This window comes from Epinephelus moara, chromosome 3, assembly GCF_006386435.1.
Source record: "Epinephelus moara isolate mb chromosome 3, YSFRI_EMoa_1.0, whole genome shotgun sequence".
In the NCBI taxonomy this organism is placed as follows: Eukaryota; Metazoa; Chordata; class Actinopteri; order Perciformes; family Serranidae; genus Epinephelus; species Epinephelus moara.
In genome coordinates this window covers 9,894,786-9,919,750 of record NC_065508.1, presented here as the reverse complement: position 1 = coordinate 9,919,750, position 24,965 = coordinate 9,894,786, and the positions used below count along the sequence as shown (strand labels likewise).

The 24,965-nt window shown below is 40.8% G+C and overlaps 1 protein-coding gene across 1 annotated transcript in view; it reads left to right on the top strand.

The window, feature by feature from the left end:
• Positions 1-24,965, top strand: part of rad50 (RAD50 homolog, double strand break repair protein) — a 34,045-nt gene that overhangs the window by 5,024 nt on the left and 4,056 nt on the right. Inside the window, exons 8-24 of the mRNA XM_050040978.1 lie at positions 994-1,159; positions 1,446-1,504; positions 2,670-2,804; positions 2,966-3,172; positions 3,309-3,491; positions 3,644-3,801; positions 3,914-4,089; positions 4,528-4,765; positions 6,498-6,687; positions 6,904-7,030; positions 10,865-11,058; positions 11,242-11,352; positions 11,662-11,754; positions 12,708-12,821; positions 13,024-13,151; positions 13,363-13,464; positions 13,723-13,845. Of these exons, the coding sequence (XP_049896935.1) occupies positions 994-1,159; positions 1,446-1,504; positions 2,670-2,804; positions 2,966-3,172; positions 3,309-3,491; positions 3,644-3,801; positions 3,914-4,089; positions 4,528-4,765; positions 6,498-6,687; positions 6,904-7,030; positions 10,865-11,058; positions 11,242-11,352; positions 11,662-11,754; positions 12,708-12,821; positions 13,024-13,151; positions 13,363-13,464; positions 13,723-13,845 (2,504 nt within the window). The remainder of the gene's footprint in view (positions 1-993; positions 1,160-1,445; positions 1,505-2,669; positions 2,805-2,965; positions 3,173-3,308; positions 3,492-3,643; positions 3,802-3,913; positions 4,090-4,527; positions 4,766-6,497; positions 6,688-6,903; positions 7,031-10,864; positions 11,059-11,241; positions 11,353-11,661; positions 11,755-12,707; positions 12,822-13,023; positions 13,152-13,362; positions 13,465-13,722; positions 13,846-24,965) is intronic.

Below are 24,965 nucleotides of genomic sequence, written 5' to 3'. Positions count from 1 at the left end.
TTGACATACACATGTTATTGTTATGATATAAAAATGGATAAGCTCATTAAGGAATGAGAAACAGAAGTGACTAATTAAGAATGAGAGGAAACTGGTTCCAGCACTAAAATCAATGCTCACATACCACTAATTGTGGAGGCAGCACATTGGCTAAAATGTTTTGGGAAACCTGACAAGATGCTTGGAAGATAATAGAGGATGGATTAAAAGAAATGAGATAGAAAATGAAATGCATGAACGGGGATGACGAGTTTAAAAAGAGGAAAACACAGCAAGTCTTCCTATTTGTCTCTCTGACATGAGGGTTTATTCAGCTAAACACCCGCTTAATGATTCTCCAGACACCGCTCTATAAGTATCATTAACCTAAATGGGAAGCTAGCAGAAAGACTGCAGATGGCCAATGAGGTTGTTGTAATTCTGTATTGACGAGGAGGTTCATCACGGGTCTGTATTGATATGAATGTCTTTTACAACTGATGGATGTTTCTGCTCGTCTGCCTTACAGGAGCCAGAAATCTTTTTGTTCCATCTGTTTGATGCCTCTCAGTCATGTTTGTGTCTGCATTTGAAGAGTGTTTGTTTTTGTTTGAGAGCGGGAAAGTGCCAGCAACTGAGCACCCTTTTGTCTATGTGTTGGCATGTGCTGTTTTGTCAGTGTGTTAGCATGACTTCGTAGGGAATTTAAGGTGCTTTGTGTGATTGACATACATTTTGTGTATGTCAGAATTATGACCACAGTTACCATTTGCTTTTGGTCGCAAAGAGGCTGATAATTTTTTGGCATTTCTGCCTTTTAATGATGTAATAATAATGTAATGCTGTGACTGTGTGACATTGATACTCCTGAAGTGTCAATATGCTGTGTCTTTCATCCAGCTCATTTTCAAAAATCCATTGCCCAGGGCTCAAACCTCCGACCCTGTCACTTTGCTAAGTTGTAGTCATTGAGCTTCTGAGCCGCTCTAACCCAGTGAACTGTGTATGCGGCAGGTGTTCCAGGGTTCAGATGAGCAGCTGCAGGAGATTTACCAGAACCACCAGAGGACGGTGAGGGAGAAGGAGCGGAGGCTGACAGACTGCCAGAAGGAGCTGGAGAGAGCCGGTCGGGAGTGTCAGAGACTCAACAGAGTCAAGGCCGATCTCCTGGTAGAACAAGGTACACACACCTGCACACATGTACCACTCTTATAAACGTCTGAAAACGTTGTCCAAAATAGCATTTTGTCTGAATTTCTAAGCAGACCTTATACCCATATGTATAAGTGAATGTGTCTTATTCTTGATCGTTCATGAGTGCAATGGAATACTCTGTTATTCTCTTAAGGAATAAAGCACAAAAAATGTTGGTGATAGATACAAGGATGGATGGACAGACAGTAGGAATGAAGAGGGATGTTTCCTTCAGACTAACATAGCTGCTGAATTCCTGTCTCTGTTTCCAGGTCGTCTGCAGCTGGAGGCTGATCGCCACACTCAACATATCAAGAACCGCGATACTCAGGTGCCTCCATGCTCTCATACTGCAACACTGAACACACTCTTAGTGTTTGAAAGGGATGCACTTACATTTTTGATGACGTCTAGCTTTTATTCCCATAGAGGTCGAATGCAATTGTTGTAAGCAGTGTTGGGCAGTAATGCATCCAGTGATGAGTAGTGTATCTAATTACTAATATGACAGTTACCCAAAAACCAAACAACTCGTTACAACGCTGCATTTAATACCACATCACTACTTACAGTACCTGAAATACAACATCACATCTGCAAACTCATTTCTTTAAACGTCTCAAAGCAGCGAGCTAGTTGGAAACACTTACCTTCGCAGCTGGAAATGTTTTCATCACTTTGATTTTGTCAGGAGGAAAGATGACAAAAACACTGTTGCTGCAGGTAGTCGGACTAAAACTCTTTCCACTGCAAAAAACACGTCCTCAAACCTCCTGTCTGAAACACCTCGGCTACTACAACAGCACAACCCCTTGTAGCTCCAGGAAATACACCCCAGATTTTACTCAAGGACAGCTGCAGGCTACGAAGAAGTAATGAAGCCTGTGGCTGGATATGTGGTAGATGAAATGTTGCTCCACAAGTGACCCTCAGTCTTTCGGGCAGAGCCTTGGGAAAATACCGGTCACAGGCAGCACAAAACCCCCAGGTCAAAAAAAAATAGCTATTTAGCCTTAGCTACTCTTAACAGCAGTTACCCTAACATTCACACAGAGGCACACATCTGAATTTTGGGGAGATGCGCAATAGCCAATGTTATGGGGTGTAAAAAAGTAATACAACGAGTAGTGAATTACTGTTGGCGGGGAATGATAAGTAAAGTAATGTCATTGTTGAAAAGTGTACTGAGTAATACATTACATTTTTACAGTAATGAGTCCAACACTGGTTGTCTGTTTGTTTGGACAAAAGTAACTGCCAAATGAATGTAATGTAATGTAAGGAGCAAGTCAAGCCCACACACAGCCTGCCTGTCAGCTTAACAAAGGGTCCCTTCATTTCTGTAACCATGTACGGTAACAACTTAATATTTTTCCACGTACAAAGACACAAAAACTTTTGCAGTATGTTGAAAATGACACTTGATACCTGAAAATGACTGCACCTAAAGATTTTGAACCATGTTTGATGTAAGTGCTTACATATTTCTTTCTTAGGTTCGCTCTTTGTCGTCCTATCTGGACATGGAGGGTTACGACCGCCCACCCTTCTCCACTCTTCAGCTTGAGAGCTTCAATCGTCACGTCACACAAAGACTGGAGCAGGAAAAACAGACAGTCTCTCAGGTTATGGTAAGAAAAGCTTTAGTTTAATTTCTGAAAACAACAAAAAAAAAAGTCACAGCACTTCTCATCTCAGTGCTGTTCATAATATTTTATACCACAGACATGGAGTAAATAAATGAGCTATTCAGTAGTGCCTAATGCCTCCTCTTATTATTCTGTCCACTCAGGCGGACCTGCAGGAAAAGGAGCAGCAGAAGCAGCAGTCCATTGATGAAATGAGGGATAAGAAGACCGGCCTGGAGAGAACCGTGGAGTTGAAGAGGGACCTGCAGGGAAAGAAGCAGCAAGAACTGAGGAACATCAGGGCAGAGCTGCAGAGGCTCGAGGGTTCGTCTAGCCGACTGCAGGAGCTGGAGAATGAACTGGCCAAAGCAGTGAGTATACACACAGTGTAAAGTGTGTGTAAAAGTGTGTCTGTTGTTTTGTTTAAGTTTATTGTTTTCTTGTTTGTTGAAACAGATTTGGCAGTTCAATAGCATCTCTTTCTGTTTGTGTGTGTTTCCTCTTCAGGAGCGTGAGCTGCAGAGCGCAGTTCAGAGCTCTAACGTGGACGAGCTGAAGGCAGAGGTCGTGGAGCTACAGAGAGAAAAGGCTGAGCTTGACCGCGCACAGAGGCAGCTCGACCAAGAGATGGGAATGCTCAACACACACACCACCGCCCGCACACAGATGGACATGCTGAATAAGGACAAGGTAATGTGTAACCACTGGAAGGCAACTGGTGTGAAACATTCTCCCCCTTTCTAGTCTCAGACTTGAGCCTCTTGCACTGTGAATATATCCACCTTCTTCCTCACCTGCTCCTGTCGTTTCCTATTCTCATCTTTCCTCTTTTGTTCGTCCAGACAGAGAAGGAAGAGCAGGTTCGTAAGATCAAGTCTCGTCACAGCGAGGATCTGGTGTCATTGCTGGGTCACTTCCCCAAGAAGAGAGAGCTGGAGGACTGGATCTATTCCAAGTCTAAGGAAATCAACAGCACCAGGGATAGACTCGCCAAACTCAAGTCAGTAAGCCTTATTTACATTCAAGCTCAGACATAATAAAAAGAAATATGAGAAAAAGATCACTTCCTGTGACACTGACCTGAACAATGTCATGATTTTAAAAACTTTCAGCAAGGACCTGGCATCAAGCGAGCAGAATAAAAGCCACATCGCTACTGAGCTACGGAAGAAAGAGCAGCAGGTAACCGGCGATGAAGAGAAGTTCTTCAATGTGTGTGGCAGTCAGGATCTGGAGCAGGACCTGAGCAAACTGGGAGACGATCTGGAGAAGATCTCCAAGCAAAGAGGTGAATTATCCAAAAGAGAAATATGAAGGAACTTCCTGACATAGACGTAAACAATAGTCTACACCTGGAGAAGCCCTTCATACAGAGAAGTGAAAGAAAAACCAGCAAACAAACAAATGAATGAATGATGAACAAGCCAAGCATGTGCACCACTTTATACTCAACATACCACAATGCAATGCTTGTCATTTGATGTGAGGTACATTAATGTGACACTGTACCTGTCAGTGATAAAGGTACAGACACTACCAGTTTTACTATTGGTCTCTATGCTTGGAGTAAAACAACCAAAGAGCAGATAACTGTACTGTGTATCAGACACAGTGGCAGTTGAACTCATGTATGTGCTCATTTTAACCCCATAGTCCAAGTGATAGAAGTAGCATAGATTAGGATATTATGAATTTATTCTCTCTCCCTCCACCTGTGTTTTTATAGCCATGCTAGCTGGAGCCACAGCAGTTTACACCCAGTTCATCAGCCAGCTGACAGAGGAGAGAGAGCCCTGCTGCCCCGTGTGTCAGCGGACATTCCCCTCAGAGTCTGATCTGCAGGAAGTTATCAGTGACATGCAGTCCAAGCTGCGCCTGGTGCCAGACAAGCTGAAAAACACAGAGCAGGACCTGAAGAGGAAGGAGAGGAAGAGAGATGAGATGTTGGCGCTCAGACCTGTCAGGTATGGAGAAAGCTGGCTTTTTGGAGATTGTGTAATGGTGCAACAGGTGTACTGGACTATCAATCATTCTGTTACTTCTCACACTTAAAAAAGGAATACAGACATTGTAGTGGCACTACAACAAGGATTCACTGACTTTATATGCACTCTAATGAAGGCTCAGACATGTCAGGTGTGTTCAGGGTTGCCTTTCTTCTGTTGTGTCCATAAACAAAAACCAAATCAGCTCAAGTGTCATCTTCATTAGTGGATACGGTTCCTCATTTGAATGTCTTGCACTAGACTACATGAATTACTCATGATCAAGACCATTTAAAGCAGGCTACTAAAATTGTCAAAAAAATCCCTGATGTATTCATCCAGTCACCCAGTCGCACACACACACACACACACACACACACACAACAGACTGTAGACTCGCTTGTCACACTGAAAATAGATATTCAGCTGTGTTCATTCAAGCAGTCTGGCATGTAGAGAAAGGAAGATGAGTTCTCAGCAGCCCACTGGGGCTGTGTAGCACAAGATTGTTATACTGAATATGAATCATGAAATAAATAAATGACCATCAAAAAAACATGAAGGACAAATATAGAATTTTAAGAATAAAGTTGTGTTTGGTATCAGAATAAGTCTGCTACTGTCACTTGGGTAACTCAGAATTTATTTCCATAGTTTTCCTTGTTTCATAGCCTACTCTCTTGCAAATTGAGTATCTGTGTTTTCACTCAGTTATTCATATTCCCCTTGATTTGATTTCATATATTTACACCATGAAAAACAAAAAGTCCTTGTCCTGTTTCTACTCACGTTTGTTAAAGAGTGAAGTGCATGTTTTAGTCCACTAGATGGAGCCAGATTGTCATATGATTGAGATTTTATCTGTAGTTCTCTCCGCTGTCTTTAACTGACCTGAGCAGAACCCTACCTTTGAGAGAGAAAAGACGCACCAGCCTCTTTTTTTTGTTTTTAAAAATAACCTTTACATCTAACGTTTCAACAAGTAAGATGATAGAAGAAAATATATCCAGAACAAATAAAAAAGCACAAAGCATGACTGTCAGGTAAATAGATAGACATCCGTCTTAATGCCTGCAACCAAATCATATTTTCTGAGTATGTGTACTCGGGTAAACAGCACTCTTGTGGTTCAGGGGGTTATGAAACTCAAGTTAAATATATAATGTAATTTTCCACCAAAAAATCTTCCAAAAGATCCACTTGTTTTCACTCAAGCTTTCTTTTGTGGCTGTCATCAGCAGATTAGGATTTCTCGGTTGTCATGGAGATGATTTTGTTAACTGATTGACTGTGTATCCGAAAAACCAAGAAAGACAACGATCATCATCTACTAATTTAGTGACTTATTGAAACAAACATCACCAAAGTTTTAGCACCCATCGCAACGGATTCTTCACTGTTTGTCTTAGTGTGTCTTAGTTACCAGGTTACGATGAAACCTTTTCTTAGCGTTTTTACCCTCAGGACATGAAATCCTAGACAATTCTCAAATGATCTGGTTGTGCTGAAACTTCTGCCATAACTTGTGGGCATCCTTTTATAAATCCACAGGAAGCTTCAGAGAAAACAGTTCCCTGAGTACCAACAGGAAGTCAAATAAGAGTGAATATTGGATGACAGTATCTAAAGAAATGTAACACACATCTTTATTCTCCGCTCTATTTAAAACAGTATCGCTAATTGTCTTTCTGTTCTCGTTCATGCCTTCCAGGCAGTCCATTGTACAGCTTCAGGAAAAGGAGTTGCCTGAGTTGAGAAACCGCCTGCAGACTGTGAACAGAGACATAGAGAGGCTGAAGGGCGACGTGGAGGAGCAGGAGACGCTGCTTGGCACCCTGATGTCAGAGGAGGACACAGCCAAGGCCTGCCTGCAGGACATATCTCTAATGGACAGATACCTGGTACCATCCTCAATCCTTCTGTCTTTCTGCCCGAGTCCATCTGCATATTCCCCAGATATAAACTATGAGACTCTTTATTTTCTTGTCAGTTTTATCAAACTCACAAACAGCAGCAAAAAATGAAAGAAACATCACAAGACTTTACATATCCCTAGAAATTTATATACATCTCCTTTCTCCATGTTGTTCATTACCTTACTGTATTTTTCTTTCCAGATGGACCTTAAAGAGTTGGAGAGGAAAATAGCTCAGCAGGCAGCCAAACTCCAGGGAGTAGACCTGACCAGAACCATCCAGCAAGTCAGTCAAGAGAAACAAGAAACTCAGCACAGGCTGGACACCAGTAAGATGACATCATACAGTTGTACCCACTTAGAGGGAAATGCTGTGTGTCTACAGTTTGGGTGTCATGTTGTAGTTTTGCCACCATTGGTATTTTACTCGTCTTTGCTTTAATTGCTGAAATTCAGGGAATAAGGTTAAAATGCTGTACACGGGTCAACAATATTAAACAAGTCCCCTTTAACTTAATCATATCACACATAAAATATCTGTTATAATATGGTATAACATCAATTTTTTCATTTGCTCTCAAAGTCTGAAAGACATTCACAACAGGCAATTTGGGTTATAATTTTAACATCAATCTTAAAGGGATAGTGCACCTAAAAATGAAAATTCAGCCATTATCTACTCACCCATATGCCAATGGAGGCTCTTGTGAAGTTTTAGAGTCCTCACATCCCTTGCGGAGATCAGCGGGTGGAGTGGCTAGCACACCTAATGGCAGACAGCGCCCCAGACTAACGTCCAAGAACACAAAATTGAATCCACAAAGTATCTCCATACTGCTCATCCGTAGTGATCCAAGTGTGCTGCAGCCGCGACATAAAAAGTTGTTTGGAAAAACGTCATATGAACTCTGTTTTTAGCCTCACTGTAGCCTGTAGCTCTGACTGCTTCTCTGTGCTCCGCGTTCACGTGTGTACGCTCAGGGTGATCAGTGATGCACGGTCTCTGAAGAGCAGCAGTCTCGTCAGTACTGATGTCCAGATTCTCAAGTGCAGGCATCGCCAATTCCCAGTCTGAGCAGCAAAGACTTTCCTCATCCGTTGGCATTGCTTTGCATTTGAAACAACTACACCACCAGGTTTCCAGTGCTCGACTCTGGTATTCAGCGGCTGGCTGAGGGTTAGGCTCATGAGCTGCGGCGGCTGCTTCATCCAGTAGCCTGAGTTCCTTGCGTATACTCGGGCTCAAACAAATACGGCTCAACAAAGAAATGCTGTTCCTCCTCAGTTTCAAAGTCTTCAGACATGTTCGGCTGTCCTTTGCTAAAAGACCGTAGTGCAAATTATCTTTTAGCTACTGTGGTTACTGCTGTCTCCCCCTGCGGTGCACGTGTCACGTGATGTAAACATGGGTGAGCAAAGCTCATGCTTTCGCTGGTCTCGCGCAAGCGCGCACACGTGAGCGCAGAGAACAGAGAAGCAGTCAGAGCTACAGGCTACAGTGAGGCTAAAAACAGAGTTCATATGATGTTTTTCGAAACAACTTTTTATGTCAGGGCTGCAGCACACTTGGATCACTACGGGTGAGCAGTATGGAGATACTTTGTGGACTCAATTTTGTGTTCTTGGACGTTAGTCTGGGGCGCCGTCTGCCATTAGGTGTGCTAGCTGCTCCCCCCGCCGATCTCCGCAAGAGATGTGAGGACTCTAAAACTTCACCAGTGCCTCCATCGGCATATGGGTGAGTAGATAATGGCTGAATTTTCATTTTTGCGTGCACTATCCCTTTAAAGCAACACAATGGAGGATTGTGCTTTTTACCTCATGAGGTCCCCCTACAGATGAAAAACGGCATTGTCTGTTAGAACTGTCGCAAAAACCTTTCTGTGCGTGCATTTGTTGACGAGCTAACGATACCGGTGAACTTCCTGCAGCTGGCCGTGTAATGCACGATCATCATGTCTTCAGAACAGGTAAAGTAGCCTTATAGGATTTTGTACATACATGATTAGGCCGATTGCTTTATTTATTTATTCATTTTCGAAAACTCAGAAATGAGTTGCTCTCTGCATGTCAGGGCTGACCTCTTCCTCACAGCGCGTGCGCGCACTCACACACACACAAACTCAACAGAGTGAAATCAGACAACAGCAGAGAGGCCTCGATGCAGATGAAGGGAATATAACTTCAAGATCACTCTAGTTGACGACAACTACGCTTGTTACTGTAAGTACGATAAAACCTCCGCCAGCCAAGCCAACACTTTATCAATACATGTGATCAGCATGTAGAAAGTCATATATCAACCTGCTCTGTCCACAGTCTCTCATTCACCACTATCATGATTTACGATCGCGGTCGACACAAGCACATCGCGCTCACAGTGCTGACAGCAAACTTTTAAAGACCAACTAAAATGAAAGCTGTCTGTATGTAGGCTAACACTTTATCTTAAAATGTACCTGAGGCAGCCGACCTGCAGACATTGAGTCACCTCAGTAGAGGGTAACAGCAGTAACAGCGCCAGGCATCCCTCCTCCTCTTTCAGCTCTCGCCAGCGTGTGAAAGCCAGGCCAATAATAATCCTTGTTCGCTCTCCCATTTTCTTTTCTTTGTCTCCTTGGACAACACCTTCACCTTCTTTCTTTTCTTTGTTGCTTCAGCCATGACAGCCACATCTAACTTCATTCACCTTGGTTTGGCTACGCTACTCTAAAGAGAGGAGGGGGATATGACGTATGCCGTAAAGCAGGCAAATTTTGTAGTCCTTTTTGTGTCCGTCCGGGTTCCTACCCGAACCCCGAAACTGCATAGTGCCAGTGCAAGTGAAACAGACGCTCTCAAACAATGACGGAGGTGTCATCCAACCTTTTGTGAGTTGATGTACCATCACAAGGATCTTGGATATATATTTTGAGGGCTCAAAAACTCCATTGTATTGCTTTAATTTTCTCTTCTGAAGTTAAAGTTGATCACATAATACTGATAGGTATTTTTCACTTTATTTATATCAGTGAGGCAGAGTCCTGCAGGGCTCTGGTTTGGCAAATCCGTTCCCACCACCCATGCAGATCATTACTGGAATCAATCAGATACCCACTATTTTTTCAAAGACAAATCTGGGCCTGACCCAACCCATTAATCAAAGTCCCGCCAGTGATTAACCCAACTGGTGACTGAACACACAGACTATACAGTCACTCACTTTAAAGTGCTTTATTTGTAATATTTTACTATGCAATTGGAACATCTAACATGAATTCAAATCGTAATTAACCATCTATGTTGCTGAGATTGCTGTGCAGAAAAAGAACATCATCCACAGTCCCTGATATAAGCTGTGTCCTGTGTTCTTGAATCACAAATCCAGCCGAGGACAGCTCTCTTTACTGTCTGCATTCAATGCTGGGTTGGTGAGAACATAGCTTTCATAATAAAAAAAAAAAGTCCTGACAGCTGATTAGGCTTGACAATATTAGCTTAGCCTAGAATAAGATGTTAAAAAATACCCAACTTTTTTATTCTTACCTGCTGCCTGCCTGCATTAAGTTCATTTTTATCCGTGCCCATACCTGTGAATTTATATTATTATATTTTTTACCCCTTACACAATGGGTTACCCGCCGGGTACTGACCCAGTGCAGGACTCTGCAATAAAGGTATGCTAAAAAGCAGAAGCATTTCTCTGTGTAATGCAATACAGTTCACCTGCACCACATATTACATCCTCCAAAATGGTCATACAGTTGAATCAACACCTCTGAAACAGTTACAGCTAAAAGAACATTTGAACCTTCGTGAAGGAAGGATTTATTGCACGACTGCTGTGTTAGACTGCATTAGATTGAGCTAGGTGTACCTAATAAACTGGCAGCTGAGTCAAAAATTGCCTAAGTATCTCAGTGATGTAGATTCACAGTACTGTATGCATCTTAAAGTCAGACCACACTGACCATTTTGTAGAAGCTTGGGTCAGAATTTTGGGAATTGTGTTTTTCGCACCTTCTAAGCCACAATGTTTTTTGTTTTTTGCCATAAAAGTAAAGGAAATAAAATTAACTTTCAGAGACTTGAAGCATGCTTAAATGGATGGAAGACAGAATCACTTTGAGGCAATTGTAAGACTTTTTGGCTCTGCCTGTTTGTAACTTTTTGTGTCCTTGCAGCCTCCAGCAAGATGGAGCTGAAACGTAAGCTGATCCAGGACCAGCAGGATCAGATTCAGATGCTGAAAAGTGCCGTGAATGAGACGAGAGCAGAGAAACTGCAGCTGAGCAGTGATTTGCAGAAACAGCAGCAGCTTGAGGAGCAGTGTGTCGAGTTCACCACTGAAATACAGGCCTTTACCAGGGACATCAGGGTACGTGTTACTGCTTTTGTATGTGTAAGATGCTGATATAGAGGCAGCTGTGAATTACAGTAGATAATGATTTTTGTAGTGCTAACACCTTCACGTTTTTAAGTTCAAGTTCACCCTCTGAATAAAGACTGCAATGCACATTTTTCACATCGGAATTTTTATTATTACGTTGTGTCCGGCCAGGAAGCGAAGGAACAGCTGTCCCCTTTGTCTGTAGCTCTGGAGAAGCTGCAACAGGAGAAGAAGGAGCTGGTGGAGCGCAAGAGGCAAAAGCAGGAGGAGGGGCAGGAGAAGGTGGACACATTCTCAGTTTTGTCTCTCTATCACTGTACTCTTTCTCTGTACTGATATCAGCAAATAATTCTGAAACAAACTGTTGTTTCACTCACATTTAATCACTGGATATATGTGATGACAAAACATTAGTTATTTTAGAAAGCACAGCCAGTTATTGAAGTTAGTGGTTAAGAGTGTACTCTGAAAGTATTTCTACAGCAAATTATGCAACACAAAAAACTGTAAGGATGGATTAAAAGCAGTGTTAAGCTTCCTCTGCTGATTACTCATATTCGAATCACAATTCTGACCCTTTGCCTCTGACAGATCAACGCCATTAAAGAGAAAGTGAAGGCGATCACCTCTTTGGAAAGAGACATCACCAAATATGTTAATGACGGCAAAGACGAATACAAAGAGGTAACATGTTTGCCACTAACATACTTGATGCATCTGTGTTTCTGCTACCTCCATGGCTTATTTTGTGACAGACATTACATACACATGGTTATCATGAAAGGTAAATGTATGCTGTCTTCGTTCACTCTGAAACACCAGCTTTCCTTTTTCTTTGTCATTAGCCCTTTTTAAATAGGAATTGTGCAAATTTGCAGGAAAGCCCAATCAGTTCTTTCAGCATTGGCAGTATAAAAACAAAATCGGGGAGTGCAGCAAAATGCCGCCTACCTACTTTTGTTTATACAGAATGCGCCTTTTTCAGGGCAATGAGGGGCGTGAGCAAGTAACAAAACGTGTAGCTCAGCGTGTGACGTAAACAGTGACGTGGGAGGGAAGCCGCAGCTAGTCAGTCCTTTGGCGATTCTCTCATAAGTCGACCCGTCCTTCACCGTCCCCGTCATTTGACGGTTAATGGCCTCTACATTTGCGAGGGCAAGGAGGGTGCGCAATTCCTTGTCTCCCCAGTTGCTCATCTTTACAGTGTCTGTCAGGTTTGTGTTTCCCTCTTGCTACTAGCTGCTTGCTAATTCCTGCTATCATCTGTTTCCTGTTTATCCACCGTCAGTGGCTGGCACAAGAGGCATCATTAACAGCTCCTCCCACAAGTCATCAACAGCCCCTCCCGTTGTGGAAGGCCGCCTTGGTCTTTTTAAACTAAAAGGGTTCTGCCAATATGACTACCCTACGAGGTCGAAAACTGGGCACCTCGGATCAACTCGCCAATCTGGCTCTGTGTGTCTAAACGCCCGCAGCTTGCCGGCAAAACGGCCCAACATTCGCCGAAAATCTGGCTGTGTAAAAGGGGCTATTGTTTCCTTTGAAATTGGCTGCAGAAGCTTGGCTTTGATTGTGTCAGATTATTCACTTTTGAAAGTACTGAACAACTTCGTTGACTTTGTCTGTTGTTGCTGCAGCAAAAAGAGTCTGAGCTTCAAGAAACCAACACTCAGCTGCATGAAGCTGAGAAGCATAAAGACAAGATAACCAAGGAGATGGGAAACATCCGTCAGGACATAGACACTCAGAAGGTACAGCCCAATGAGTCATTATTGTCTTCATTCTCATCTTTCTGTCTCTTTTCCTTTCAAAGAAAGTTGTAAATTCAGTCCGCCATCTTTGTTGATGCAAGTTAGGCCCTCATAGAGTCTGAATTTCTGGAAATTCATCCACTTAAAAGATGCAAAGAGAGGATAGGCAGCCTAAAAGTATAACTTTTTGTATGTCTCTTAGGTCCAGGAGCGCTGGTTGCAGGACAACCTGACCTTAAGGAAACGTGTTGAAGAGCTGAAGGAGGTTGTGTCCAAACGTGAGGCTCTTCTAAAAGAAATGGGCAACATGCAAGTCTTGCAGCTGCGCCAGTAAGAGCACAACACTCTTATTAATCATCTGTAATATCAATTAATTTGATCAAAGGGAGCCAAACTGCACAGAGGCTACCTGTTCAAGACATCCTCAATCTCTATCCCCTTGGCAGTGTCAGTCTTGTGAAGGTTACTCATGGTCACGCTGGGAGTAATATTAGGAGTTTGCGACAGTGTTTTCACCTCTTTGCTTCATGTGATTGTCCAGAGAACGGCGTGAAGCAGAGCGCAAGTTGGAAGAGTTGAAGAAGAACCGGAGTATTGCGCTGGGTCGTCAAAAAGGCTTCGAGGAGGCGATACTGGAATGCAGGTGAGATAGGCAGAGCTGTTGTTGGGTTTATGCAGTACAGAACTAAACCAGATTCAGCTGAGCTTTATTATACCATATACCATATGTTGTATCTAAAATGAGTGATTTCCTGTTAACATCTTCATCAATTACCGAACAATAGAATCACATGTAGTTGTTGGTTATGTCCAGGCCTTTTGCTACGATGGTATTTGTTTTATTAATACCATGATTTCTTTCTCATGAATTGAACTTCCTCTATGAATCGATTGTTTGCAGAAAAGAGCTGCGAGAAGATCAGTATGACAAAGCTGATGAGCGCTACAAAAACAAGATGATCACAATGAGGACGACAGAGCTGGTCATTAAAGACCTGGATCTCTACTACAAGGCCCTTGATCAGTAAGTGTTGCCCAAACATGTACACACACACACACATACACACTCTTATAGTAGGTGTTAACCACAAAGTATTAACTAATCAGAGATTGCAATGGAGCGTAAGGTATTAGTGTTAGTGGTGTTTTTGTATCGCCTGATATTGAAAACACAAATCAATTACCAAGGCAGATTTCTCCCAGAATTTTCATAATTGAAGTTGTGAGCTGGAAATGACAGATCCATTTTATGTAACTTGTATTATTATCGCGAAAATATCGTCTGTTTGTTATGATGTTTTTTCCCACAAACATCGGAGGGCGGTGCTCGTAGAAGCAAATGTCAGAGATGTTGACTCAGCTTGGGAAAGTGTATATGTACATATAGAATGACACAAACTGAAACAGATCTTAAAGAGTGATATCACCGTAAAACCGCAGAGAAAAAGGCAACCACGTGTGACTATGATAGAGAATTAATAAAGAGTGTAACACACAGTGGTGCTGACTGCAATGTAGTTATCTGGAATCTAGTTTATCATGGGGTTCTTACAGGTGGATCACAATATCACTTTTGGGTAATGAGCGTATGTAACGATTCTCTAAACAGAACTTTGTAGCGTCTGTTTCTCGGATTCAACCAGTCAGTCTGTGCAATTTTATTTTGTTGTCACATATGCTATCTACTGGCTAGGTAAGGTGTAACATGAGAGGCTCTTCATCGACAAAGCGGAAGACAGGCTGAATTTGAGCCATGCTGTGCTGCTAGCTAAGCCGTAAAGCAAGAAGTGGACTAACCTGTGGTGTTAGCATGTTTGTAGCAAAACAAATAATGGAACAGATAACAATTGGAAGACACATCATTTTTACATGTAATGGAAAGGATTATCCAAAGTTTGTATCACGCTAGCAAAGAAGGGCAACCTAGAACGACATTTTAAAACCATACACAAAACCTACTAGAGAGATTTCCCAGCCAAAGGTGAGCTCCCAAAAACTCCCAAAAAAACTCAAGACTCAAGAACTGGAATCTTAACTAGCAGCACAGCAGCCCATTTTCACAAGGCCAAGCACCATGGGAAAAGCAGCCACCTAGGGCTGGGCGAGTTAGAAAAAAACTCCTATGTCGGTATTTTCAGGCTGAATGGCGATACACGATATATCTCTCGTTATTTTCTACAAAATGGGCCACATGTTTTAAGTTGCAAGTCAAAGCTGCATTTGAGATATTACAAGCACTTTTATAAAAAGAGACTGTGATCAAAATAAAATGCAAAGACAGGGATTTTTTCCCTGTTTGAAAATATACAGCTGCACAACATGTAAATGAAAACTGATATAAAAGAAATAGTAGGGCTGTACATTAACATTTTGCACACAGCACTGGAGCTACAGAAGTTTGAAGGTTTGCAGCACTGGACACAAAACTTTAACATGAGTATAAAAGTATCAAGTTGGCCGAAATCTACTGTAGCTTGGAACAATTAAAATCTTTGTGGGAGGAGTTAAAGTCGCTTTCCATGGCCTTTCAAATGAATGTAGTGCTGGAAAATGATTTAAATATTTTTATTTATTTAAACTATTAATCTTATTTATGCACATAGCATCAACAGAGAGGACGAGGGAGGGAAGGGGTGAGAGACAATGTCCGCGTTATATAGTTCTTATATATTAAACACCTGTGTTGTCGCTGCATTTTTTAAACATCTGTTGCCTGCATCCAGGCACTGTCTCAGTGTCCTAAAATAGACTACCAACGACGCGTTTACAATCACCACACAGTCTAGCCGTGCTGGATTGCACGTGTGCTGCTGCAGTTATTTCATTCATCTCAAAGTTTGATTAAGTGTAGCACGTGCAAGATACACACCAATGTCGCACTATAGACTAATTAGCAGATTAAACAGAGTAGCAGCTCAGTGTCTCTCTTAGTGTTACTGGAGACTATGTGAGTGAATTAGTGGGGTGGAGCTGTGCGGAGATTGTGAGAGAGGAAAGATGAACACTGGAATGCATTATGTAACCCAACTTGACACTATATCGATATAAACGGTGTTGTCCAGATTTATATCTTGCTCAAAAAATATATAGATATATCGTACATAGTCGTCATATTGCCCAGCTCTGCAGCCACCACAGCATCGTATCGAGTGAGTCAGATCCTCATGAAACATAAAAGCCGTTCAAAGATGGAGAGATGGTGAACGAGGCCATTTTTGAGCTTGTGGACCGGCTGTTTAGAGATTTTAAAAATAAAAACTCTAATCATGGCAGCTGTCAAGGATATTCGCTTATCCCGAAATACAGTAGCATGGCAATGTGTGGAAATAGCAGAAAACATTGAGGATAAACTTAAAAAAAGACTTTGAGAGTTGTGAGTGTGTTTCCCTTCAATTTGATGAGTCCAGACATCACACATGTGGCACTGTTGTGTATTTACATGTTCAACAACATAAGTGCCCTAAGAGAAGACACTGGACATTTTCCCTCTGAAAGGATGTACTTGAGAAGAGGATATTTTCCTGCCTATTTCTAAACTAGTCTACGTTACCACTGATGCAGCACCTGTAATGGCGGGTGTTGAACATGAGAGATGTGATGGAAGTTATCACGAAGACTGTGAATATCATTTGTAAGAGGAGCCTTTCAAGGAGGCTATCCAGGCATAGGTGGAAGATAATGAAGCCCAATGTGTGATGGCTGAAGAATGGCAAATTTCTGGTGAGATTTTGCAAGCTGTTGCCTTAAGTGAGAGAGTTTCTCAGGCAGTCTAAAGATGCACTGTATGCACAGCTTGATGACAAGCAGTTGCTCATGGACTTGATGTTTCTCACCGACTGAACTAGCATTTTGAACACTTATAAGCTCAAACTACAGCTGCAGCACCAGGACCTGCACTACTTTCAAAACATGCAGTCAGAACTTGAGTGTCAGGGCAAAGATGCAGCTCAACTCGAAAGTGCCCATTACATTGAACAAGTTCAGAGCATTGCATCTGAGTTTGAAAGTCGTTTCACAGACTTTGCATCACTCGGGATGTGGGTGATATTACCTCCAAGGTGGGAACGCTATTCCTCCTGGACACCAAATTCTCACCCTTCAGGATGACGTTAAGGTGAAATCCAGGGCAGCTAGTGGTGACATAAAGGGTGAATTTTGGCACCTGCTCTCAGAGGAGAAGTATCCTAACGTAAGAAGATATGCTTTTTTTTGCCTGTCAGCCCTGTTTGGATCCACCCACTTTTGTGAATCTGCCTTCTCCCACATAAAACCCCACAAAGGCCAAGTTCCGATCCACCATGACAGGTGACCACCTATCCGCCTGCTTGAGACTTGCCACCAGCTGCTACACCCCTGATTATGAGAATCTAACATCCTTCTCCCAATGCCCATTAAAGATGTTTAATCCCTTTTCCAAAATATAAAACATGTCTGCTGTATATAAGTAGCTTTGTTCAACTCAGAGTTCCCAAAGTCATGGAAAACCTGGAAAATTAATGGAATTTCACAGTTGCAATTTCCAGGTCTGGGAATGTCATGGAATTAGTAAAATCATTGAAAGTTTTGGAAAAGTCTTAGAAGTTTGTTTTGTATGATGAAAATGTTATGTAATCTTCCATGGATAACCTTACATGTAATGTATAACGTCATATTTATTTCCTGTAGATGTCGACGTTATGTAGCTATAATATAAGTCGATGGGTGACATTTTGTTTACCATCATATACGTTTCTCCATTTTCTCTGCATGTTCTGTCTCTCCCTTCAGGTATGCCAGCTAACTGAAATTATAGTCAAATAGAGTTTGAATCTAAAATGTTTGAGATGTGCTGGGCAAGTGGAGCAAAAAAAAACCCCAACAACAATTATTATGGGTCCTTAGAAAGTCATGGAAATTTTGTCCATGAAAATGTGTAGCAACCCTGAACTCATCATGGGACTGAGGCTAATTTGGGACTGATAGATCTTGTGATGCTGAAAAAATGTAAAAGTAGATCTGAAGTGTAAAAAGGCTGGGTGCCCCTCATTTAGAAGAGCCAAGAACAACACAGCAAAAACATCTTCAAATATTCATATACCAACAATCAAAAACAGCTCTGAAGTCACTTCTTTGATTTGCAGAGATTTGAAAAGAATGAAAAGAAAACATTATGATAACATCTTGTTTCTGAAAGGCGATTAATGCTTACAAGTAGGTAGCAGTGTAAGATTTAGTCTCAGCTTCGCAGCACATCCTTTGTCAAACCATCCTTAGTAATTTTTCTGTTATGAGACATCCGTCTGCTGTCCTCCTTATCAGGCCCTTTGAAGTTAGTCTTTAAAGCCCACCACAAAGTTTGTGGGTTAGCTAAAAGTCAGTTGCTTGTGGGTTGGAAACTTGAACAGTAATATCAGTTACTTATTACTAATAAGGACAGCACAGTGACACAGTGTCACCGCACATCCTGCCAACCGGCTAGGGCCATCCTGTGAAGAGTTTTCTTTGTATTGTCTTTTGCATGCAATCATTGTTTTGAGCTCATCACTGTAGCACTCTGAATCCAGTGAAGCAGCTTGTCCTGGCAGTGTGAAGCTAATGTTGCATCACGCAGCTGTAGTGCAGATTATCAGCAGTAGCATTAACCCATCTCAGTGTCATCAGTTGGATATCAATACAGTGACATATGATTCACCAGGTCATTATTGCGATAACTGGCCAACTATGCAGCTGTTATCAACAAATATAATGCCACTTTTGAATGTCATGACACAGTAGAACATTATTGCTTAACGTCCAGTATACCATCTAGTGACCTAGCTTGTACTGAATTATTCAAAAGCAGTGTTGCCAACTCGGCAACTATCTTACTAGATTTACCGACTTTTCAGACTGTCTTTATTTTATTTCTAAAAAATGACCAGCAACAAATTAAGCGACTTATTCAAACCATAGAGGAAAAAGAGAAATATAGTTAAATATATTCTAATTTTATTTATTCCCATGCCTGCTGCTCAGAGTTGCTGCAGTTCAAGGCTCATCTGCCAAGAACACAGTCAGTAGGTGTAGGACAGGCATGAGGACAGAAGACACCAAATGTTTTGAGCATTTTTCTGTTGAATCTAATTCAGCAACTTTGTAAAATGCTTCCAGAAACTCACAATGCGCATCAATGCACAGTGATATCACCAATATGCATAGAAACGCATGACATCATCTCTTCGTAGTGACTGGAGCTAGCTTTAATTGGAAAACAGTTGGCAGCGCTGATCAAAAGCACACTCATTCACGACAAAAGCAAAGCAGTGACGACATTTGTTGTAGCACTGTGTGTAGGTGTAAGTTTCTGCAGTAAGACACGTCAGTCATTGTGAATAAGAACTGTTATCTTTTGTCACCATTATGGACTGGAAACCGATGTGGTAAACACATGAAGGTTTTGCAAAATGTGTGGCTTCACTGTAGGGTTGGACTTAACATTTTCTTTCTGTGTATGAAATAATTAGGCGATTAATCAATTAATGAATTAGTCAGTCAAAGAAAACTATTATGAAAATAGTTTTAGTTTTTTTTTTTTTGTTTGTTTGTTTTTTTTTTAGCAAAGAATGCCAAATATTTGCTGTTTCTAGCTTCTTCAGTGTGCTGTTGCTTTTCATCGTCACATATTGTACACTGATTTTGGACTGTGTGTCAGATAGAACACAGCATTTTAATTCATTGCAATTCACTTTAATTTACAGAGAAATTATGATCTTATAATTGAAATTATAATTTTCACTGCTTATTTCACTAAATTAATTAATTCACTGAAAAAAGAAAAATCATTTAGTTGGAGCCCTAACACATTTAGTTTTTTATTCTGGATATCAAAAGTAAATGTTCATTATTACAACATTGGAAATAACGATTATTTTCAACAATCACGTTAGGTATACAATTAGAGATAAGATTAAGGGGATAAGGGAATCAGCAAGATAATCTATGGATGAAATACAATTGATGCATAAAATGAATTAAGTGTGAAATATTTGCCTGTAGAAATGCTCCAACAAAATACCCAAATGACTCTGCAAGTCTGACAAGCATGAAACAAATCACAAGTTTGTTTCCTAGAAATATGACCACGTTACTATCATGGACATCATTGTAATGTGGCATCAGGTTTGCATTTGCTGTAATGATTTCTGCGATAAAAATGTGCACAGAATTGGAAAATGATCAGCATGGTCAAATTTGAAAAAATATTTTCGAGGTTTTAAATTTAGAGCAAAATTGCTACAGCTTGAATGCAAATAAAGCCACATTGGGTAGCTGTTTTGTAAGGCCATTAATCAGGCCTTTTATTCTTTTTCAGTGGCTTTCTTTCCCAAAAAACTTTCTTTCATTCCATCTTCAAATCCTATTGAAATCAATATGCGCAGTCACGGTGACAGACCATTTTTTTATGTTCTGGGACATAAGAAACAGTCTGATAGAGAAGGAAACTGAGGATGAAAGTCGTAAGTGAACCTCAGAAAGGAAGTGTGAACTCAGTGTCAGATACCATCTGAGACGAGCGCTGAAGCATCATTTACCCATATGTGTGGGTTAAGCCATCAGTGTCTGAAATGATGCAGTGTTTGTTATCAAGATTGAAAGCAAGCTTTAGCAGCCTTCCAGCAGCAGACGCTACATCCAGGTCACAGTTTCTGTTTGAATACACAGAAAATGATTCAGAGATGTTTGATTTGGGAGTGTAACAAAGGCAATATGAAACTCACACTGTCACTTGTTTTGTGATTATCAAATATCCATAATCTCAGTTGCATTGTTATAAAATTCAAAATTCAAAACTCATTGTGTAACTGTGTGACTGTTTGTTTATTTCTAGTTGAAAATGCACATTATTTGTCCACTGGCATTTCAAAAACATCACTATAAGTGGCCCAGGTTAACTCAATGACTGATTTGTACCTGTGGTCTCAAGTAGTGCATGTATAAGTCAGATAAATGGCAGGCAAATCACGTTCAACCAAAACTATAAAGCAATCATTTGAATATATTGTTATATACACATATATAATACATTATAATTTTAGCTTACATAATATGCAATAGCTATCCTGATGACTCCCTAAAAACCCATTCTAACAAAACAGTTTATGTTAAAACTAACTTTACTACAGCTAGGCCACAACAAGCAAGGGACAGTAACCTTTAGGTTTGGGGGGGTATCTGTTTTTCCATGCCTATAAGCAGGATTTATACTTGTGCGTCAGCTCTATGCAGAGCCTACACCACTGTGAGGTTGTGTACGTATCACTCTGCAGTTACACCTCCAAAACACTTGTCGGTGTCGGGGTTTCTGTGAAGTGCTGTCAAGTTTAGTTGATTCAAAAAACACTCAAAACACACTTAAAACATGGCTTAATAGAGACAGTTTCAAACACAAGTACACAAATCTGCTTCACTTTAACTTGCAGCATTCACAGACAAAGCATTTGTCCTTTGCTGGACGTGTTTTCCACACAAATACAACATGCTAATGTTTTTAGCACAAGCCTTTGGCATTTTACGTTGTATAAATTAGCTGAACTACTAGCAGACTTTTCCTCTATTCATATAATGGCAGAGACAACAGTAACATTTAACACAGGTAACATTACAAAATTCGGTTCTATTACAGCTCACATGGTTCACTGACAAAACAACTGTCTTATACTAAGTGTGTTTTCCAAACACTTATAACATGCTAATTTTATTAGCACAAGGCATTTTACATTGTATAAATTTGTGGAAGTGGAAATTTCCTCTACCTATATGAAGCCAGGATAAATCATACACAAGACTTAAAATGCTATTTTGTGGAGGCTTTATTGTTTTTACAATGTATTGTTTCTTATTTGTGAAATTAAAGTAAATAACAGCTTCCTTTCCACTGAGGGAAATGGTTTCAGCTTACAAAAATGGACAGGGGGTCTGCGTCATGCGACGTGTAGTTACATTTCTGGGGAGGTGAACGTCAGGCTATAGCATAGGCTCTACATCGACGCAGAGCCTACGCCCTTAGTATGGCGTCAATTTGACACAGAAGTATAAATCCTGCTTAAAGGGATAGTGCACCCAAAAATGAAAATTCAGCCATTATCTACTCACCCATATGCGGAGGGAGGCTCAGGTGAAGTTTAAGAGTCCTCACATCACTTGCAGGGGAGGCTCAGGTGAAGTTTAAGAGTCCTCACATCACTTGCAGAGATCCCAGGGGAGTGGGGGTAGCAACACAACTCCACCTAATGGAGGCTTACGGCGCCCCAGATTCAGACGTCCAGAAACACATAATTGAAACCACAAAATATCTCCATACTGCTCGTCCATAGTGATCCAATATTTTGTGGTTTCAACTATGTGTTTTTGGACGTTTGAATCTGGGGCGCCGTAAGCCTCCATTAGTCCTCCACAAGTTTGTTTCCTAGAAATATGACCACGTTACTATCATGGTCATCATTGTAATGTGGCATCAGGTTTGCATTTGCTGTAATGATTTCTGCGATAAAAATGTGCAAAGAATTGGAAAATGATCAGCATGGTCAAATTTGAAAAAATATTTTAGAGGTTTTAAATTTAGAACAAAATTGCTACAGCTTGAATGCATACACATTGGGTGGAGTTGTGTTGGTTGTAATGGCTGGATTTTCATTTTTGGGTGCACTATCCCTTTAATACCTTCCTGAAATTTCACCAGATCCTTCAGGGTGTTCCAGGGGATCCCCAGAAATAAAGGGAAATAGTTTATTTTGCCCTATTGAATTCACTGTCGAAGTAAGTGTCATAAGAGTGACTATTCTGATCATAGGTTTCACTTCCATTACAGTTGTCTTCTCAATTGTAATTGCCAACTATAGAATTCTGTTCTTAATCATATCTAACAACCAAAAACTGTTCAGCTATAGGTCCCTAAAGCGAGATCTCATAAAAATGGGGGTCTGTGGCCTAATGGCTATCAATTAATGGGTTCTTGGCACAAAAAAATTGAACTACTGGTCTAATTAGTTCACTGCTCTAACAATCACCGGCTCTTCTTTGGTCAGGAAAAATAAACTTAATTGACCGAGTTAGATTTGAAAATTTGCTGTTCTTCCCAGTCTCTCTGGGAAGAACTCTCTGCTGTCGCTGGCCGTCTTTTTAAAGTCTTGTAACATTGTCACCGCCACTAGCTGTCAGCTCAGCTGCCTGTTCCACCAGTAGAGACTGACCTTTAGTGACGCGTAATGTGCACTACTTACAATACACCCTCAATACAGCATCTCTGTATTAGTTTATTACAAAGATGAGCATCTGTGTTTTTGATGTTATTGGAAATCATACCATCAGGATATCTATATACCCTGGTGCATTGTGATACCTTCATACTGCCTAAGCCTAGTAGCCTCCAGTGTTCTGTTTATTTCATTTAAAACTAAAAGAAATGTTTTATTGGACTCATTTCGGTGAGATAAGTTAAGGTTTGCTACATCAAATGTACAGGTCCTCATGTATTTCTCATGAAACAAAATAGATTTTAAAATTGATGCTCAAGTACGTTTAGGGAGTTGTAAGTATGTCGAAGCAGGCTGCCAGGTTATTGGGTCACAAATAGAGAGCAGTCACTGTTCTTGTGTGTACACGTGTGTGTCTGCTGATTCTGGTTTTCTGTACTACTTGCAACCCTGACATGACCTACATGACTTCAGCCTTGTTGTATACATTATATATTTGGGAGTAAAAAAAAGGAAGCTTCACCCAGCTCCACTTACAAAGTTATGAATTTTCACACCTGGACACTTGCTAGTACAACCACAGTCTGATCTGCTGGACACTGAGCAGCAACTATCTTATCATTCATTGCAGTTATGGCAAATTAACGGTAGAAATACAGCGTTAACCTACCCAATGTGAACTTAAATGTATTTAATTGGCGACTGCAGTGTCTTGCCAAATGGCTTTGTGTTGCTGCAAAAGTGAGTATCATCCAATGTCAGTCTTTTTAGAACAAAATTCCCTCTTTGTGTAACAGCCTCTCCACCGCAGCTCAGCAAGGAAACACTGTCCAAGGAAAAACAAGTAGAAAATTCTGTACTAAACAGGCTGATACTTCGGAAGACATTTAATCTCTAAAAGACTTTGGACTATCTATTTTTTAATAGCCATCATGAACAGGAGGATGCTGTTTCACCCTAATTCAATATTCTAAACAATATAACAGGACAATCCTAGAGAGGGCAATACTCTAAAAAGGCCTAATCAGCAATCTTCTGATCATGACTTAATCAGGTTACATTTTTGTTTCCTTGAATTTGAATTCCCTTGCAAAAGGAAGTCATAAACCATGACTTCCTTTTGTTGCATAAAGAGTGTAAATACATGCAAGGTACACAAGGTCAGATGAATTGATAAGGACGGCTCTACTCCCTCTGTCTTTTCTTCCTTTCTTCATGGTTTGTCGATATATCCACCATATATGGGCTTCAAGAAGAAGCTTTGTGTTATCACTGTGGTATTTTCAAACCACACAGTCAATTTGCTAGATTATAGACAAAATGCTTCTTGGTATGCCGGAAAGCAGCATCTAGTTGGCTGCCTTCATATCTTTTATATCAGTATGTATCTTTGCCATGTATCAATATGAGATGGCTTTAGGAAAAAAAAAATGCTGTCGCTGTCATTTTGTAACCAGATGATCAGAAAGTGTCTTATAGTTAGTCAGGCCACGTGTGCATTGGCACACTTGTCTAAAGTGCATGAAGGTTCATGGTAATTATCTGTTTGTGTCGGTTTCAGCTCACATAACTGCCCTTTATGTGTGCAAGCATGTGTGCACATTGTGGTGTGGCCTGGATATCTTCATCTCTGAACCAACCAAGAGTTTAATCCACCGTATGCTGTAGTCCTGCAACGTGCTCCCTTCTTCATCTAAAATACATTTAGTTCTATCCTTTTGTGTCGTTGCACACTTTTTACTCTGTCACGCCAGAACCTGTAAACATATAAACGTTTTTTATATTATTAAAACTATTTGCTTTACAGTTTGGTATGTATAAATTACAATTACATTAAATTACATCCCTTTACTAGGGTAAAGTGAGATGTCAAACAAAATAATGTGTAGTAGATTGGATTTCGGTAAGGTGGACATGGTATCTAGTGCATCAT